The sequence below is a fragment of the Carex rostrata genome, chromosome 29 (genome assembly GCF_964058835.1).
Source record: "Carex rostrata chromosome 29, lpCarRost1.2, whole genome shotgun sequence".
Taxonomy (NCBI): domain Eukaryota; kingdom Viridiplantae; phylum Streptophyta; class Magnoliopsida; order Poales; family Cyperaceae; genus Carex; species Carex rostrata.
Window position 1 is genome coordinate 5,319,156 of NC_135946.1, and position 21,051 is coordinate 5,340,206.

Genomic DNA, 21,051 nt, shown 5'->3' on the forward strand with positions numbered 1-21,051 from the left:
GCATAACTTTAGTCATGTAGGCGCCCTATTCGGGGTAAGCGCATAATTTCAGGTTATGGCCATAACAGAAATTGTGTAGGCGCCATACTTATGGTAGCGCATGATCGGAGTCTTATATGAGTCTTGATGGTCATGTAGGCGCTGAACTTGTAGCGCATGACCGAGGTCATATAGGCGCTGTACTTGTAGCGCATGACCCAGTATTGTTAATACCAAAATGGTTATCTAATATAGTTATATTTTATTCTATCATGAATAGTCTTGAACAAAGCATGATTATATGATATGGTTGCACAACTAAATTGGATTGAACTTTTTAAATCTATTGCACATGAGCATTGCATGTCATAATATTTATTTGCTTGATTGGTTTGCTATAAATTGTTTTTATGACTTGCTGATTATAAATTGTTTCTCTAAGTAGCTCATTTCTTTCACGGTATTTGAGAAACTTCTTAAATTGAACTTATAATTATGTTTCTTGACTGAATATAGTTGGTAATTTATATCCTTGAACTCTTAGATTATTGTAGTATGTATTGTTTTGCTCAGTGTTGTTTTGGTTTCAGTTGGTCGGATCTAAGGATAACTCGACTGGAACTGAATACCGCACTGGGAGATTTTCAATCTCTCACCGCTCCACTTTGTGGGTTCCAGGTACGGAGCGCAAGACGCCGAGGTGAGATGTCAAACACAAAAATTGCGGAATTTGCCACAATAAAAATATATGTTGTTTCCGATAAATCTGCTATAGTATTTCATTTGTATTTGGTTATACCATATCAGATTTATATCGATTTGTTTTGTTACATATAACTCATGACACTTTGAAAAAAAAAAAAAAATACTTCATGTATTGTGGCTTATCTACTTGTCATTGGTAATGTATGTATAATTATGTTGTGTATTAAAATATAATCGCCTTGCGCTGATGAGCGCGGCGGGTTGTCAATCCTATTGTCAGGATGTGACATAGATCAGTCTAAACAAGAATCAATATTTTATTAAAAAAAGAGTGTATGGTCTAAACAAGAATCAATTATTTAGTAAATAGGGACAATAATTAATAATAATAGAGTTTTATTATTTTTTGATTTGACTAAAGTAAATGGTGATATATTTTTCATTTTGGCTTAATAAAAATATAATATTAATTGTTTATGAAATAAAATATTTTCTATGAAGATAAATATACTCATACAAAATAAAATATGAAAATGTAAAAGTTAAAATTAAACATTTTATTTGTCTTTTGTGAATTTATTGACCTTTATAATTATTTAGGGAATAGTCTATTTAATATTTAAATTAGATAAATATTTATTTTTAAGTAATACACCACAAATTTGACTGTTATTTGTCCATAATTATTATGAGGGTTGGAGTGGATTATTTGATTATAATATTTTGTTTACATAGTTTTCTTACAAATTATTTTCTTTTATCAATTTTTCCTATATTTTGGCTACGAAACAAGTTTCTCCCAAAAAAATCTGAGTTTCCGATCTGATTCCGGCCGATTCATCCGATTCCGATTTCATAGCAGGTATCCGATTCCGAGTTTCAAAACCATGATTTTAACATGGTTGTGCTGTAGATATCCCAAAAAGGATTGAATTGATGATAGGAGGCGCCAAGATCACAAGCCAATCAGGTGCAAGTTTTTTCAAACTCACTCTTTGGGATCCTGCGATGCATTTAATGCAGAAAACTGTTTTCCATGGTATCAAGATATTCTCAGGCAGATTGGCATTTACTTTTTATGAAAAATATCAAATGATGTGCTGGGATCAAGGAGATTTAAATTTGAATATTAAGTTCTTGGACACTATTAAGAACGGTAATTTTGCTTTGGAATTGGGCCAAGAAAAAAATAACAGCAAGGCCACTCTAAGCCCAATGGAGGAACTAGAATTAGAAGGCCCACAAGCGCAAGAGGAAGAAGATTTAAATGAAAGCCCTCCCCCTGGTTATGACAAGCTGATTCAAGGTCCCCCTCCAGGTTTTGACAATCTGATTCAAGGCCCACCCCCGGGCTTTGAGCTTACGACATTTCACCTCACTGGAGGCCCATTTTGTAATCTGAATTCAGGCACAAATCTTTCTCTTGAAGCTGAACAGGTGCGCAGAAGCCCTAGGCTTCTGAAAAAAGGAAGTGCCATGAGTCTGGAAAGAAGAAATACAATAAGAGGATCAACAAACCAAAGAAAGCACGTCTGGAATACCAGCAGACTTTGGATCTGTTGGAGATGGAGCAGGCGAGGCTAGTGATTGAGATGGCAGGGATAGAGGTGAAAGGAAAGCTGGAAGAAGAAGTGGCAAAGATCATTCTGGGATAAAGAAAAATGAAGAAAAAAGTCACAAGTAGTTTTGTTTACATGCTTATTTTATCTTCTTTGAATGATGTCAAAGTGTTTTATTATGATAAGTGTTAGTCATTTAAGAATTTTGAATGGTGCTGCCAAGATATTGGAGCATCTTTTTGGGGACAAGGGTAGAAGGTCTTTGAATGATGGAAGGAAGGGGCTTTTTGTTTTAGGTAGAAATGCAAGGAGTATGTCAGTAGAGATTTTAATGTCTGGGTGGTCTGCTATTAAGAAGATATCAAGTTGTTTTTATGGATTTTGTGTCAAAAATTAAAGTGCTTTCTTGGAATGTTAGAGGTTTGAATGAAAAAGACAAAAGGTTGGCAGTGAGGCAGACGATTCTAATCGAGAAACCTGCTGTAGTATGTTTTCAAGAAACAAAAATGGAAAACATAAATGATACAATTGTAACTCAAGTATGTGGAAGAAGATTAAAAGAATTTGAGTGCTTAGGGGCTGATGGTACAAGAGGAGGGATTTTGGTTGCTTGGAATGCATCAAAATACAAATTGGTAAAATGTACTAGAGGTCAATACAATGTTACAGTAACACTGGAACAAAATGGAGATTGTTTTCACCTAACTTCAGTATATGGGCCAACAACAGCACAATTGAGAAGAGATTTTTTCAATGAAATCAGAAGCCTACAACAAAGGGATAATTTGCCATGGTTATTGTGCGGAGATTTCAATGTTATCCTTTTGCAAGAAGACTGAACTAATGTGAATACCAGCAACTGGAGGGAATCAGAAAAATTCGCTGATCTGATCATGGATCTTGACTTAATCAACTTACCATTGAGAGGGAAAAACTTTACTTGGTCAAACTCGAGGACAATGGCACGACTGGATAGGTTCTTATTATCTGTCAGCTGGAGCATTTCATATCCAAATTCAAGACAAGAGGCAGTGGCCAACACGTCTTCCGATCACACCCCACTGATCTACACTGCTGATACGGGCTTTAAAAAGACAAAAATTTTCAGGTTTGAAAATTTTTGGCTCAAATCTGAACAATTCAAGGGATTTGTAAGACATTCTTGGCAGCAGATGGGAAGTGCAACCACATCAGCAGATTTAAAGGAAAAGCTTGCCAAGTTGCAATCACAGATAAAGGAATGGACAAGCAAGAGAATTGGAAACATTAAAGAGCAAATTGTAACATGCAGAAATTTTATGGATTGGATTGGCAAAGTTCAAGAGATAAGAACCATAACACAGCTAGAGAAGTGGGTTCATATTGTAATGAAAAGAAGATATGTTGATTTATCCATGATGGAAGAGGATATTTGGAAGCAAAGAGCTAAAATAAGATGGGAATCCAAAGGAGACCGCAATACCCGATATTTCCATTCTCTGGCCACATCTTCTAAAAGAGGAAATGCAATTCATGCGATAGAACACCAAGGGAAAACACACATAACACAAGCTGCCAAGGCACAAGTATTTTGGAATTTCTATGCAGAATTAATGGGGAAAGAATCTGATGAATTGCCTACAATAAATTGGGAAAATCTATATAGCTCAGATCAAGGATTACAAGAATTGATACAGCCCATTACAGAAGAAGAAATCATTGTAACAATTAATGAGTGGCCTTCAAACAAGAGTCCGGGCCCGGATGGATTCACGGGGGAATTCTATAAGGAATTCAAAGATGTTCTAATTCCAGACTTACACAAAGTGATAAGAGACACTGGAGAATGGATCTAATCTGGACCAACTCAACACATCTTACATTGTGTTGATTCCAAAGAAAGAAGATGCAAAAAATCCACAGCACTTTAGGCCAATAAGTCTTCTCCATGGAATACAAAGAATTGTCTCCAAAGTATTGGCTAATAGATTGCAACCTCACATTAGCCGCTTGGTTCAAGACAGTCAAACAGGGTTTGTGAAAGGAAGACAAATTACAGAGGGATTTTTGTATGCGCAACAGATTGTACAAATAGCAAGGGAGAACAAAATACCAGCTGCCTTGTTTAAAGCAGATATACACAAGGCTTTTGACACCGTCAGTTGGAAATTTTTGTTGAAAATCATGGAAAAGTTGGGTTTCCCTTCGAAATGGTTACAGTGGATTTCGAATTGTGTTCTTAGAGGAAGCTCTCAAATTATAATCAATGGTCTCTTGGGAAAGAAAATACAACTCAAAAATGGAACAAGACAAGGCGACCCTTTCTCTCCATTGCTATTCATATTAGCAATGGACTTCGTACCAAGATGGCTAAACAAACTTGTAGAAAATGGAATATGGCAACTGCCTTTTCTAGAAATGAAACCTTGCTTATTATACGCAGATGATTCACTGTTCTTCATGAAACCGGACTTGAGGCAGGCCCAAGCTTTAAAAATTTTCTTCACAGTTTTCAGACAAATCTCGGGTTTAGCAGTAAGCATGGAAAAATCTGAATTATTGCTTATCAATGACAATTTGCACCTCTCACACCAATTGATCGAGACACTGGGTTGTAAACAAGGATCCTTTCCATTTATTTATCTCGGGCTACCCTTATCTGACAAGAAACTTTCAAAAACAGCCTACATACCATTGATACAAAAAATAAACAACCGACTACAAGGATGGGCAGCAAGACAATTATCAATTGCAGGGAGGCTGGTCTTAATAAATGCAGTCCTTTCATCCATTCCAACTTACTTCATGTCAGTCTTCAAACTGCCGGTATGGGTGATACAAGAAATAGATCGAACAAGGAGGAAATTTCTTTGGAAAAAGAACTCAAGCGATGAAAGAGGAATTCCCTTAGCGAACTGGGAATTAGTTTGCAGGCCAAGGAAGATAGGGGGATTGGGAATCATTGACATCACTGTTTTTAATGACGCATTGTTGGCAAAGTGGTATTGGTACTGGAACAAACCTGAATCGAAATTGTGGAAATCTGCATTTTATTCCCTATTCGAAATGGAAAGACTAAGTGATTTGCCGGACTGCAAGTTCTTCAAGCAAACCTTGAGTTCAACTCAGAATTTTTGTGAATGTGCTATGAAAAGATTGGTAGGAGATGGAAGGAGAATAAAATTTTGGCAACAAAATTGGGGATATGGTTTTCTGAAGCATGAATTTCCATTATTGTATAAAGAAGCTATAGATCAGAATATGGCTTTGCAAGAAGCAATTCAAACTCAAACCTTCATGGATTTGTTTAGAGACCTACTTCTTAACACCCCACAAGCACAACAAGAAGAAATGCTCAGCCAACTTCAACAACTACAAGGCATTCTAACAAATCAAATCTTGCTAGATAATATACAGGATGATGTACAGTGGAAGCTTACAACATCAGGGGTATTTACGGTAAAATCAATGTATCATGGGATGAAAGATGAACCATATATCAGAGAGAATGTCCATAGAATATGGAAGTTGAAAGTTCCTCCGAGAATAAAAATTTTTGGTTGGTTGACTTATTATGAAAAAATTTTGACGGCTCAAAACCTACAGAAGAAAGGGTGGAATTTACCAAGTATGTGTGTATTGTGTAGAAGACAAGTCGAAACCATCAAACATTTGTTTTCTGAATGCATAGTATCCTTGGAGGTATACAACACACTTACTGGTAAATTTCAGTTACAAGACAGGAATTGGCAAAGAGAATTACATGAGGAAGGCGCACATAGATGGATCGTACAGAAAAAAGGAGACTCAAAGAAAAAGGAAATCTTGTTACTGGCCATGTTTATTTGTTGGAGAGAAAGATGCAATAGAATTTTTAGAGATCAATCTAAAAATGTTCAACAATTGGCAATGGAGGTTCAAGAGCAGTGGAATTATGCACACTAACACAAGAGATGATTCAATTGGACCAGAGAAGACAAGAGTGAAGAATTAGTTACTGGTACAAGGATCGGTACCAATGACAGAGATACTGAATACAAATTAGAGAAGGAAGTTACATGATGATGGTGCGCAACAATGGATGGTATCGTATTTTCAAAATAGTAGTGCAAAGTGACATAAGAAGAGATGACGGAAGTTCAATAACAGTGGATCTCTCCTCACTGACAAGAGTTTTACAATTTTTGCATTTTAAACCTTGCTTTTGACAGATTTTTTTTTTCTTCATATTCAACTAGGTTGAATAACATTAAGTTTCTGTAATTGATTTCATGTTGAAACTTTTTATGATCAATAAAACAAATAAGGACTAGATTCTTATTTTTCCTCAAAAAAAAAAACATGGTTGTGCTGTAGAGACGGCAGAGATAATTTTCCAATGATATAATAAAAAATAATGAAATAATTGAAACCTCAGTCTGTTGGCGTTGCTCGCCTGGGTCGCAGAGCTCGGAGGATCATATGTGCTGCTGCTTCCATCACGGGATCCAGTAGAGCTTCTGGCAGTCAAACTACTGAAACACCAAAAAATGAGAGGCAGTGCTTTAATGGCATATATATGCAGCTTGAACTAATTAACATAATTATAATAATATGGTCTTTTAAGCATATAGTTAGAAGTAATTAATTATAAATTAACTAAAACCTTATTCTGCTGTATCTACTTGCATCGGTCGGCGGTCTTCTCATACATAATAAAAGTTGAACTAATTAAATAATTAATTGATTGTAAATCAGTTATGTTATAGCTAGAAATAACTAAATTGATTGAAACCTGCTGATTATGCTTGGATTGGCATGAGTGGAGCCGGTATTGCGGATTGTGCTTTCAATGCCATGAGTAGAGCCGGTATTGCTGATTATGCTTGGATTTCCATGAGTAGAGCCGGTATTGCTGAATATGCTTTCATTGCCATGAGTAGAGCCGGTATTGCCGGATGATTGGTTGGTGGATGACCTTACCGACTTACCTTCGGATTTTTTGGATGCCATTGATCCACGATCTGTAAATATGCTAAATTTGTATACCAGAATTAAACAGATGGAGAGCTAAATGAAATACAGAGAAAGATATATTGCCATTGGTACGTATTATATAATTCGTGTAATTTGTATTAATTTAAATGGATTGACATAATCCGCACACGCTATTTTGATTGACAAAGTCAAAATATTCATGTATTATAATTACTTTGTTTTTCAAAAGCAGGTCAATGAATGGAACTTGGTACGTAGACGCTAGCATCAGCAGTCCAATAAAATATTATATTTTTTTGAAATATTGTTACTATATTTTAAGATTGATAGAAAAATCATGCATCATTGGTCGACAGTTTTAATTACGAAATAATGATTACATATTTGATTAGGCTTAGAACTTCATCGGGGAAACAGATCTTGTCTCTGTCAGACAATTTTTTTCTCGCAGGTTATAATTTAGTTAGGAACTTAATTTATTTCCAACAAAGATCTATACGTCTTTATTTAAAAACTGTAACTTTTTTAATAGATACAATAGTACATGCCATGCATGGAACTGTCTATTGCTATTTTATTTCGATGTGATTATTAATTAAGTACATATAAAATGTAGCCCAACAAAATGGACCAAGTCATTGCAGGAAAGCACCATATAATTCCCACATGATGTCATGGGGAATAATTAAATCATTTACCAAGTAAAGTTGACTGAGTTGATGCAAAACTAAATTCTTCTTAAATGTAGTATCTAGTTATATATATATGAATAGCAAGTGTGCATTAAAAAAATGTATTGATATGTTACTCGGAAACAGCTGTCTGCAAACTTTATTTAGTATTCTCCTTACGGATCTTGAGATAACATAATTATAATTAAAAGTAGGAAGCTTTACATCTATAGAAAAAGAGAAAAAAAATAAGTGGCAATTGGAAATATTTAGAGGTGCTACTTTTACCCGATTACCCGGATCCGATCCGGAACCGAACCGGATCCGACCCGGAACCGACCCAGATCCGATTAATTTGGATAGGGTATGGTTTAAAAAATATAACCGATTAAATTATGGGTATGGGTACAAAATTAATAATTTAATATCCGACCCGGATCCGAACCGGAACCGATACTGTAATGGGTAGGATATGGGTATCATTTAATTATCCGACCCATAACCGGACCCGACCCGATACCCGTATAAATACCCGATAAAATATATATTAATAACTCTGCATCAAGTTTTTGTATTAGATAATATATTTCAGCTGAGCTATAATTTGATAAAACTTAACTAAATTTATGCTACTGTTTTACACTACCCTTTAATTACATCCTTTAATTTTTGTTCTATATTATACACATGTGACACATGACAAATGATTGTCAAATTTATTCTTCCATAACCAGCTTATTTTATACCTTTTTTCTTCTATTACATTCAATTCATAGATTTTTTTTTAATTATAAAAAAAGAAATTATCATCTCTAATATTTTACTTTCTAAAAATTATATCTCCTCCATCCTCCTGAATTCAGAAGCTATTAACAAAAAACTGAATTCAATATTTTTTGTTACACCATGAGTACTCGAAACAACCAACAACCAACTAATAATTTAGAGTTATTATTTTTATTTTGCTATGTAGCATGATATATTTTATTATTTATAAACATGATTAATAGTATAATTTTTATTTTGCAGTAGTTTTTAATTTATATTGTAATGATTTATTATATGAGATGTTTAAGAAATTATAATTATATTTAAATGTAAATAATTTCTCGAATACTTTGGAGTTGTGACCTATACCCGCTCTGGATCCGGAACCGCCCCGTATCCGAACCGGACCTGATAATCCACAAACAAGTTACGGGTATCTATCTACCCGGAACCGAAAGACTAGACCCGAAATATCTACGGGTAGATAGGTATCCGGATCCGGACCCGACCCGATTTGAAACAAATAAGTATATGGATCGAAATTTGGACCTGAACACTTTTAGGGTCCGGGTCCAAATATAATAGTACCCGGACCCGATCCGACCCGATAGCACCTCTAGAAATATTATTTCAAAATTTGATTCGGTAACATCCTAAAATATTTGTTACCATTTTTGAAAAAAAAATAGAACAATGCGTTTTAAGAAAAATTTGTGCCAAAAAATAATAGCAAATTAATTTTACAAAAAAATGGTTCGAAAAATGTATGAAAAGTGCCAAAATTCCTGACAATATACCAAAATAGTGGCAAAAATTGTACCAAATTTGACATAAATAATTCAAAATTGTACTAACGGTTTTGTGAACTAAGTGACAAAAAATAATATCTGATTTTACCAAATAGTACCGAAATTATTCCAAAATGTGTTAAAATTCCCGAAATTACGCTAAATTGTACCAAAAGTTTTGGCAAAATAGTGCCGAAAATTAATGCAAATTTTACCAAACCGTAGAATTAGTCAATCATTACATGCATAGTAGTTTGAACTTTCATAAATATTTGGAACGAGTTTTTTTTGAAAAATACCACTGTAGCGAAGCATTAGTAGAGGCCATTCACCGATGATTTTGGAGAAGAGCGGAAGGATGGTGCAGAGAATTAAATTGGCATCAAAGTGAAACCTTTAGGCTTAAATTGCTAACAAGTTGGCTTGGCTCGGTTTGTTGGGTCATGAGTTTGAGTTCAAAGTACTAATTTTTCAAATTAGTGCGCTATAGATAATTAATAGATGGATCCGTATTCTCCCAGGTATCTGATCTGACTCAACACAATTGAAATGGACGGTCCATATTTAATTTCAGCCCGTGCATACTTGAATTAATGGCGTAGGGGGGCAGTATTGTTTGTGCTTTGAAATTCATGCCAAGTTAAAATTTCCAATTTCAGGATGTCCGATTCAATTGTACTCTGTCAGGTAATCTGAGGGGATGTGAATTCGATAAGAGAAACCCCCACCCCCACCCACCCACACACACACGCAACAATGACCGGGCCTCCATCCATCAACCATAGGTATAATTAATTAGGTAATGGTTGCCACTTTCCACCTTCCTTTTTGTAATATTTTGCATTGTATGTGTAACAAGTAAGGTTACTCCTTGTATGAACTGTGTAAGTTTCACTCCTTGTATATATGAACTGTGTAAGTTTCGTTGTTCTAATGAAACTGGGCTTTACTAACTTTTTACCAAAAAATATTTTGCATAGTATGTTTTGATTAGGAGGCAATCATACTGGCCTGGTCATCAATTTTTAATTATTTTAATTATTTTTTAGACCTTCCTATAATTAATCCATTCACATTTGTAGCATACATTAAAGAACAGTTATCCCATCAATAATTTATTTTGTTTTGTTGACGAATGTCAGACGGGAGATCAACGTCTCGTCTTTTCTTTCTTTTTGTATTATAGCATATGGTAATTAACTTCCCGGAAGTTCCAACCCCATATTAATTTAATATAAATCTAATTTTGTTTTACTCGTTGAATTTGTCAAAATTATTACTCTATACCAAGCATTTAAAAAAAAATTAATATATGTCAAATTATTGTTGTGGCCCTTTGAACGTTGTTTTGTTTTATATTTTGTGCTTACTGGAACATCTCTATTGAAATCCATTGTTAATTAGAATTCTTTTGGGTCCTCTTTTCATGCTTCCTCTTCCGTTCTCCCTTGTAGCTAGCAGTTGATTTCATAATGAGTTGGGCCTGCTGTAAACACCATTTTTCTTTTTTTCTTTTTTCTTTTTGTATATATAGTATATTTTGTATAAACAGCAAACAAACTTAGATAATATAAAAAACTGTAACATGCGCATAATATAAAATTAAATATAACAAAACATGAACTTTTGTTAGACTATTATTGCATAAATTAATACCAAAACATGAACTTTTGTAATATATTTTTTAGTATGATTTGATTAGAAAGCAGTCATAGGACTGGTCATCAATTATCTAGTCACTGTTAATTAATTAAGTATAGCTCCTGGACGAGTGGAAATCACTATTTTTATAATTAATTGTTCTTGGTCCTTCCTTACCTAAGTTTTTTTTTTTTTTTTCTATTATTGTTTAATTAAACATTCCTCTAATATTTTCACATTCCTAGCATTAGTCAGTCATCTAATCACTAACTCTTTATTTTATTGTTAGATATGTTGCATGGGACATCAACGTCTGGAATCTAGAGTCGTTGTATATTCTTCTATCAAGTATTTCTCTCTCTATATATATATGGTTACTTCCCGGAAGTTGCAACCCCTTATTAATTAATTTAAATATAATTTTGTTTTACTCTGGGGAGGAAGTTGCAATGGGGAGAGTACTCGACGATTGCATATTAGACTCTGACAGTATATTAATCAATGTTTGTTTCACCTAGCTTCTACCCTTTTATTTTTTTTCTCTTTTTGACGAGTGGATGGGGTAAGTCGTTGAGGCCAATCCTTCATTCTGGAGTAAGGCCTGGATGCTATGGATAGCATAAGGTCATCCATGCTACGGCTTTAAAAACTTATTGTACAAATTTTAAATTTCGATTTACGTAGCTCAGTAAATTTTTGTAGAATACCAATTTATACCATTTTTTATTATTTATAAAATAAATGGCAAACAATAGCCTAAAAATATTGACAAATTTTTTTTTTTTTTAAGTCATGTTTTGCCATCTTTCATAAATCATAAAAATAGTAAAAATTCGGTATTCTACAAGTTCATTATATAACCAATTTATTATTGAGCTACTTGGATTGAAGTTTCAAGTTCATACGATAAATTTTTGAAGCCGTAGCATGGATGGCCTTATGCTATCCATTGCACCCAAGTCTTACTCTTCATTCTATGTTGACGTACGATCAAAACAAAATTTGCAATTAATTAACAATCCTCCAAGTTCTTGAGGCACGTAGCAGTACGTGTGTTAATTATGTGTCGTGACTCATGTGTCACATGTCGTGACAAGTTCTCAGTAAAAAAAGGCACAACACAACATGAAACACGGCACAAAATGACAGGAAAAACGTTCCGAAATGACATGAAGAATAGTGTATACTTTGTTGTTGTTAAATGCTCCGAAATGACACGAAAAATGTTCATAAATGTGTTTTTTTTCTTGCGAATAGTGTCAACATTGTTGTTGTTAAACGCTCAAGATACTGCATGGCATGTTGTTTTTTCAACATTAGTTCTTCAATCTAAATTTGGCAATAATCGTTTCATATTTTTTAGGAACCTTTCTAACTCTATTACAATAAAAAAAATTAAATTACAAAAAAATATATTAAATATGATTAAAGATAACTGTTGACCTGTTGATTTCCTAAATAATATATTACAATAACACATTTGTCCTCGAAAACAGTCAAATTAGAAGATTGATATTTTTCTAAAACGTTACATAATTTTTATTTTTTACGATGGGTAAAATGGGCCTTCTTAAATTTTTTTATGAGTTTCCGTCTTCCTTTTTGTATTATTTTACTTATTATATTTTGATTAGAAGGCAATCCTATAGTAGCCATCAATTATCTACCTAATCACTACAAGTAGCACACATGGACGACCCGAACTAATTTGTTTTTATTATTAATTATTATTGTTCCTTCATGACCTAAATTCTTTTTTTATTATTGCTTACTATTTTAGACGTTCCTCGAATCCATTCACATTCTAGCTTGGACAGATGTCTAATTAATTACTAATTAATTTTATGTTTTGTTTTCTTGAGGGATGTTGGATGGGACATCAACGTCTGGACCCTTCGTTCCTTTTATATTGTTCTACAATATATATGACTACGTACCATCACGGAAGTTGCTATCCCTTATTAATGGGCTAGGCTACTATGACATTGGTGTTATTTGAAATTAAATAACACCAACTTTTAAACCCTTAGATCTGCCTTGAGATTCGTACAAAATAAAGTGCTTGAACAGTAAAAGCGGATATTACGAATCTCAAGGCAGATCTAAGGGTTTAAAAGTTGGTGTTATTTAATTTCAAATAACACCAATGTCATAGTAGCCTAACTCCTTATTAATTTAAATATAATTTTGTTTTACTCGTTTAATCTGTCAAATTGAAGTTCTGGACCTTCGAACGTTGTTTTGTTTTATATTTTGTGCTTACTTGACTGCTCCAACATTTCTATTGATATCCATTGATAGGATTTCTTTTGGTTGCTTAGGTTCCGTCTTCAATACACATGAAAGATAGGCTGCTCCGTATATAGGCCCTTCTATTTCACCTACCATAAGTAATGTGCTATATATATATGGAAGCCACATGACAATGACAGTGGGCTCCACCAATTAAGCATTGGTGATGGGTGGGTGGAAGGCCACTGGGAACTAGAGTTTCCACCTTTCTTTTTGTAATATTTTGCTTAGTACGATTTGATTAGGAGGCAATTATTCATACTGGTCATCAATTATCTAATCACCAAGTAGCTAGTTAATACATGGACGACGTCAAAGCACAATTTTTATTATTGTTATTGTTCCTTCTATTATTGCTTATTAGACCTACCTCTAATCCGTTCACATTCTAGCTTGGAAAATTATCTAATCACCAATTAATTTAATTTTTTGTTTTGTTTTGTAGAGGAATGTTGGATGGGACATCAACGTCTCGACCCTTAGTTCTTTTTATATTGTTCTAGCATATATATTATTACCATCACGGGAGTTGCAATCCCTTGTTAATTTAAATCTAATTTTGTTTTACTCGTTTAATCTGTCAAATTGAAGTTCTGGCCCTTTGAACGTTGTTTTGTTTTATATTTTGTGCTTACTTGACTGCTCCAACATCTCTATTGAAATCCATTGATAGGATTTCTTTTGGGTCCTCTTTTCATGCTTCATTTTTCGTCCCCCTTTGTAGCAGTGTATTTTTTTATGAGTTGGCAAGTTGTTCTTAGATGAGATTAATTTTCCTCTCGATTTGATTTGCTAAAAATTAAGATTGGAAAAAATTACAGCTAATTTTCAACAAGTTGGAGCTTGATTTGCTAAATAATATATAGCCCATGGCCAACGTAAGTTGACCTATTTAATATGGGCCCATATATGTATAGGCCCATGGCCTAAGGGCCTGCTGTAGACAAACTCAAATATATATATATATATATATATATATATATACTAGTATCGTGCCCGTGCGTTGCAACGAATATATATTATAAGATTGAATAGAATATGAAGAAACTTTATTATTTGACATTCACACAAAATTAAAAAATATTTAAATGAAAACAAAAGACAAATAAAACAACAGAAATCCAAATAATAAATAACAATAAAAGAAATAATAACAAATGAAAAAAAAAGACCAAATTTTGTGCTTACTCTTCATTCTATGTTGACGTACCATCGAAACAATATTTGCAATTAATTAACAATCCTCGGAGATAGCTACGGCACTTAGCGGTATGTGTGTTAATTATGTGCCGTGACTCGTGGGTCACATGTCATGACAAGTTCTCAGTAAAAAAGACACAACACAACATGAAACATAGCACAAAACAACAGGAGTAACGTTCCGAAATGACACGAAGAAATGCTCAAGATACCACATGTCATGTAGTTTTCCCAACATTAGTTCTTCAATCTAAAATTGGCAATAATCGTTTCATATTTTTTAGGAAATTTTCTGAATCTATTACAATAAAAAAATATTAAATATGATTAAAGAAAACTGTTGACTTGTTGATTTACTAAATAATCTATTACAATAACTCATTTGTCCTCGAAAACTGTCAAATCAGAAGACTTGTATTTTTCTAAAATGTTACATAATTTTTATTTTTTACGATGGGTAAAATGGGCACTTCTTAAATTTTTTATGAGTTTCCATCTTCCTTTTTGTATTATTTTGCTTATTATGATTTGATTAGAAGGAAATCCTACTAGCCATCAATTATCTACCTAATCACTACAAGTAAGTAGCACACATGACGACCCGAACTAATTTGTTTTTATTATTAATTATTATTGTTCCTTCATGACCTAAATTCTTTTTTTATTATTGCTTAATATTTTAGACGTTCCTCGAATCCATTCACATTCTAGCTTGGACAGATGTCTAATTAATTACTAATTAATTTTATGTTTTGTTTTGTTTTGTTTTGTTTTCTTGAGGGATGTTGGATGGGACATCAACGTCTCGACCCTTGGTTCTTTTTTTATTGTTCTACCATATATATGACTACCATCACGGAAGTTGCAATCCCTTGTTAATTTAAATCTAATTTTGTTTTACTCGTCGAATATGTCAAACTAATGTTCTGGTCCTTTGAACGTTCTTTTGTTTATTTTTTTGTGCTTAGTTGACTGCTCCAACATCTCTATTGAAATCCATTGTTAGGATTTATTTTGGGTCATCTTCATGCTTAATTAATTTTCCGTCCTCCATTATAGCAGTGGATTTCTTAATGAGTTTGCAAGTTCTTGTTAGATGAGATTATTTTTCCTCTCCACTTAATTTGCCAAAAAAATAAGAATGGAAAGAAATACAGCTTATCTTAAATAAGTTTGAACTTGATTTGGTAAATAATATATAGCCCAAGATAAGTTGACATGTTATATATATATAAAATGTATTTTGGATAAACAGCAAACAAATAGAGAAATATATATATAAAAAAACATGAACTTCTATTAGACTATTGATATAACAAACCATAAATTAATTTTGTTTCACAACATTTCGCCTTGTTCGCTCCAATCTCCAACGAAAATGGCTCAATGTCAAGTATGCTCAATACCTTAACTGCTCAAGGAGAAAATCAATCAGTTATTTTTTAAGAGAGAGAGAGAGAGATATGAAGTAGTGCATAAAATAACTAGCTTCTCTGATTGTCTCTTGGCCCCCCCCCCCCCCCCCAATCTTTCACAAGAAAATCAATATTGTTCTCTTAGTTGCAAAAATCAAGATCCACTTTACGCTTCTTCTCTTCTTTGCGAATGGCCCACTCTCTCCGGAGCAATTGCAATCTGCTTTTGGTGCTCTCTCTAATTCTATGCAACAACTTCTTGAAATTGTAGGCAACCTCTTGCAACCCATGCATGGCTGTGCATTTTGTTTGGGCCATCATGGAAATGAAATCTGGAGGGAAGAAAAACCATTATTTTTCAATTAAAAGTTAATAACAATTTAAGCATACAAATATTTGGCATCTTTGTAATGTACACCCACTGTATTTACAAGTGATTCGATGGAGCTGCTTTCTTGAAAATAGTAATAATATAGTTGGGCCTTCACAGCCCGTTTGAGATTTTTTTTAATGTCCTTTTAATTTTTGTTAGAATTATTTCCTCCATGTGATAGATTGGTTGCTTCCATAAAAACGGACAAACCTTCTGTGCAGCATCCATGAATATATAGCACACGGAACGAGCTGTGCGATACCCAAGCTTTCAATTGCATCTTATCAATTAACACTACTACAAAAACGTTAACCATGCACGACTTATTATGGATGGATTCAAAAAAATCCACATTAACAGTGTGTAATGAGAGGATACGCTTGCGCAAATAAAACCTCAAACATACCGATATGGTCATAAAAAACCCAACCATGTATTAAAATTTTAGCAACATATTCAATTGTATGTCCAGATGGAATTTATCAACCTTTTACAAAATTTGTATTCAATACTTGTACACTTCGTTAATGAAAATTAAATCTGTATGTCACTGAATATTAATCTAGATCCTTCATTTTCAGAACCAGAATAGATTGATCAATCCAACTAGTCGAATAAATTGGATTTCACTTACAACTCTAGAAAAATTATGTCTTTTTGATATCATATACAAACCTTTATTATATAAACATTAAAACTCTTTTCATTTTGATTGTGAATATCTCAATGAAATCATTTTAAAAGATAAATATTCTAAAACTCTGCACTATTATGTTTAAAAAATAAAACATGTTTACTGCTAATTTATAGTTCTTAAGCATCAAATTCTTACAAACAAGTAAAAGACCAATTATGCAATACATGTATAGACTGTAGAATGCCGATAATGAGACAGTCATTATTAGTCGTATTAACTTTTCATTGAAAAAAGTAACTGATGACTTCCTGCTGCACATATAATTAATTTGATTACATTCCAGTTATTTTAGTACCAGTATTAGAAACTATATATTTTTTGTCAATAACACTGTCATTGATGTACACACATAAAAAATTTACAGAATTACAGTACCTAGCGAAGTGGGTATTGCTCAGTACCAGTGGATCCGGATTCTCCGAATAGAATCCAGACCAATCCGGTCCTTGGTGGAATGCTCCGGGACCCTTCAATATTGTGCTAGAGCAGATCGGATGGTCTGGATCTAAAATCAAATTTTGAGTTACTTTAGGGGATCTGAATTCTGGTCCAGGCGTGTTTAGGTACTGGTATCACTGGATCTGATGCGGGTTCATGCAGTCTACCCTTGGATATGTAACTGCAACCATTGACTGTGCACTTATTTGTTTAAGCTATCATGCAAATGGAATCTGGATTCCGGATGACTGAAAAACCATTATTTTCAAATAAAAGATTATAACAATTGAAGCATGCAAATATTTGGCATCTTTGTACTGTACAATCTGCGTATTTGCAAGTGCTGAAGCTTCTTTCTTGAAATAGTAATAACATAGTTGGCCCTTCATACCTCGTCTGGGAATTTTTCATTGATACATTAGAGCCCACAATTATGGTCATATTGGGCTTTGATTCATTTCCAATTTGATTGAAAAATATAATCATATCATAAATACTAAAATAAGCCTAAAATTATTAATACATAGATAAACTAAAATTTGCACGCTTACATAAATGTGCTATATTTAATATGAACTGTAGACGTTATTGTACACATGATGAAAAGTACTTCAACCTTTCACTAATCAACTTACTTATTTTCTGCTCAAATCTAAGCATTAAGTAAAAAATCGTGAGTATTAAAAATAAAATGAGTACTATCAAAAAGGAAGGAGAAGAGAAAAATGAAAGGAGTATTAAAAATAAAACATAGAGATGACGTGTACAAGTGGAGTTACAAGGGAAAGAAATTATGAGACAAGAGAGAAGTGGAATCCATATCCTCTAAGGTAACCAAATATTTCTGTTTAGATTTGGACCTTCTGATCGGAATTCGGGCTCAAGATAAAATGCACCAGGCCTTTTAAATGTTTGTGGAGATTCTGTTTGGATGGTCTGGATCCAAACAAAAACATTTTGTTACCTTAGGCAATATGAATCCAGAGAAGAGAACGTGAACCATCCTTTGTCAGAAAATATAATTACTACATTCAAATTGAAACCATAGCATTGAAATTCAAAGTTCAAAGATGCAATAGAAAAACATATATTGATCATTGGTTGACAGATGAGAGCACTGATCAGATATGATTCATATGAAGAAGAGCCAAACAAAAGCAATGACAGAGACTACATAGCTTGCTTCATAGCCAATGGTCCGAAAGCAATTTAGATAATAACATAACAAAATCCATTTGAAAAATTTCTTCAAACTCATTCCACGAAGCCTCTCACATTTATTAAAATAATGGTACAACTCTACTATTAATGATTTTAAACATTTTCAAAAACTTTAATGAGGTCTTTTCGAAAAAGACCTCGAAGCCTGTAAAAAAGCATTAATAGGGGCCAGTCACTGATGATCTTGGAGAAGAGCGGAAGGATGGAGCAGAGTAGCAGTATGAGAATTGCAAGCCACAAGTGTTTGGGTGCCAACACCGTGAACAAACCAGTACCGAATGCAACTGCAGTAGTCCCATAGGCACACCACAAGAGCACCCTTGTTATTTTCCTATAATGCAGCAAGTAATCCAAGTCCTCCCATGTTGCCAAAATGCAGAGAAATGTGACAGACAAGGAAGAAAACATGGCTATGGTGTCAGAGATGAGAAACACTTGGAATGCTGTTTTGCTTGCAAAAATGGGTAGTCCCTCATTAGCAGAATCAGAACTAAATCCTCCTGGCATGGTAAAAGCAGCAGCAAAAGTGATAGTAGCAAGGAGGGCAGCGACCACAGAGGTCATGGTAATGTCCTCTTTGGTAAGTAACTTCACATCCTCAATTTCTTGCTTCTTGATTGTCTGTTTTGCTTGATCTGTTATTATGTAGTTCCATGAGGAGGGAATAATGTTTGACGACAATGTCAACGACTCATTCTGTGACAGCAAAAAAAAATGTTGGTTAATTTTTGATCTTATATTTAAAAGAACACGCTATATCATTAATGGAATTAATAACTGCATAAATTTAATACTATATTTAAGTGTTGTGTTTAATAGCATTGAAAATTAATTAACTTACCCATATCAAAGTCTTCCATGAGTCGGTCTTTTTATAAACTAGGCAAAGTGCACTCTGGTTAAGAACATTAATAGCAGTGCGATCCTGCCCTTCATAATATATTAAAGAACGAAGCAGCTTCGGGTTGCACTTGTTAGCAGCGAAATGAAGGGCAAGGTCGCCATTGTTGGAGGCTTGGTTAATAAGCTTGCGAAGCAGGGGCGATCTGATTATGTAGTCGATAAAATCTGCTTGCTCATGATAAATAGCTTCATGGAGTGCATTAAACCCAAGTTTATTGGGAGTATAAACAGAGTCAGGGCATGTTTTCAGGATCTCTTCTGCGATCGCAACAAAGCCATATTGTGCTGCAATAATAAATGAAGTATTTTCTTGTGCTTCATGCTTAATATATGCCAAATTATGATCATGCTGTAAGAATATCTTCACCAGGTTGAGATTGTTGTCAAGTACAGCTCTCTGTAGTGGATTGGTTGCATCTATGTCTTTATAGTAGTCTAGTTGCGGTCGTCCTTTCAATAGTTGTGTAAGTATACCTGACAGTACATGTCATATTAAAGTTAGCAATACCAATTTATTTGTTTAAATCGGAAGAGGCCCAAGCCCATTTCTTGATAATTGTAGAAATTTGCTAAACTGGCTTATCATATCGGTAAAAGGAATGTAATAGGGGACTGGGTACTAGTAGTCTGGTACCGGTTCCTGTAATATTGTTGGTTTCTAGTAATGGAAATCGGTGGGATAACCACTTTACATCAAAAAATAAATATCGGTAAAAGGAATGTACTATAAATTACTTGTATGTAGTATTTTGTATTTAATTAGAATCCTCTACATATTTGTATCTTGTACAATCTAGAAAAGTCAACCGACATAAAACTAGTATATATAGATGATACTCTTGTATTCTCCTTTTAAGTAAAAGACATGAAAAAACGTGAATTTAGTTCTGAGTTGGTAACTTGTTTGGACAGTTCTGGTGCATTGTCCAACAGCCACAGTGCCAAATCTGTAAAGCCATTGAGCAAAGCATGATGCAGCACATTTTCTCCACACCTATCAACCTTCAAGAGCATGCAGTTCAACTGCCTCCCTTCCTCGAAATCATCATGCTGCATATATTGTATTGCAGCAGTTATGATTTCAGAAGCTAACGAACGGTTAGCAACCATCAGAGCAATTATCAACGGGGTCTCTTTATCAACGTTAGTTGCCGAGAATAGGGAAGGAGCTTTGGAAATGTCTATGACCAGACCTCCCTTGCAAACTTATGATGGCCGAGCATGGCGGCAATGTGGAGGCAGTTGTTTTTGTGAGGAGTGGTGGAGAACAAGATATCTGGGTTATCAAGAATCAACTGCTTGAAGAGGTTGAGATTACCTTTCTTGCATGCCTTGAGGAGTTGTCGGTCCATCAGGATAACAGGTTGGAAGGAAGAGGAAGCTAAGCTAGCTGAATTGCTCATGCTTTCTTGCTTGCTTAGTTGGTCGCCTTAATTTGTGTATTG

At 34.0% G+C, this 21,051-nt stretch overlaps 1 protein-coding gene across 1 annotated transcript; it reads right to left on the reverse strand.

Annotated features, from left to right (window-relative positions):
- Positions 1-16,115: 16,115 nt before the first annotated feature.
- On the reverse strand, positions 16,116-21,009 carry LOC144546230 (protein ACCELERATED CELL DEATH 6-like). Its single transcript, XM_078294775.1, has 5 exons — positions 20,800-21,009; positions 20,507-20,656; positions 19,545-20,084; positions 18,841-19,399; positions 16,116-16,306 (listed from the first exon to the last, which is right to left on the reverse strand). Exons 1-5 carry the CDS (start codon positions 21,007-21,009, stop codon positions 16,116-16,118), a joined length of 1,650 nt encoding a protein of 549 aa, XP_078150901.1.
- Between the last annotated feature and the right edge of the window lie 42 nt (positions 21,010-21,051).

Bases quoted from the DNA above. Each gene is read 5' to 3' on its own strand.
- LOC144546230 (XM_078294775.1), bottom strand. From the start codon at position 21,009: ATGAGCAATTCAGCTAGCTTAGCTTCCTCTTCCTTCCAACCTGTTATC. The intron at 20,657-20,799 runs GTCTGGTCATAG...CAATATATGCAG, and splicing joins ATCATAAGTTTGCAAGGGAG to CATGATGATTTCGAGGAAGG. The intron at 19,400-19,544 runs GTAAGTTAATTA...TTGCTGTCACAG, and splicing joins CATGGAAGACTTTGATATGG to AATGAGTCGTTGACATTGTC.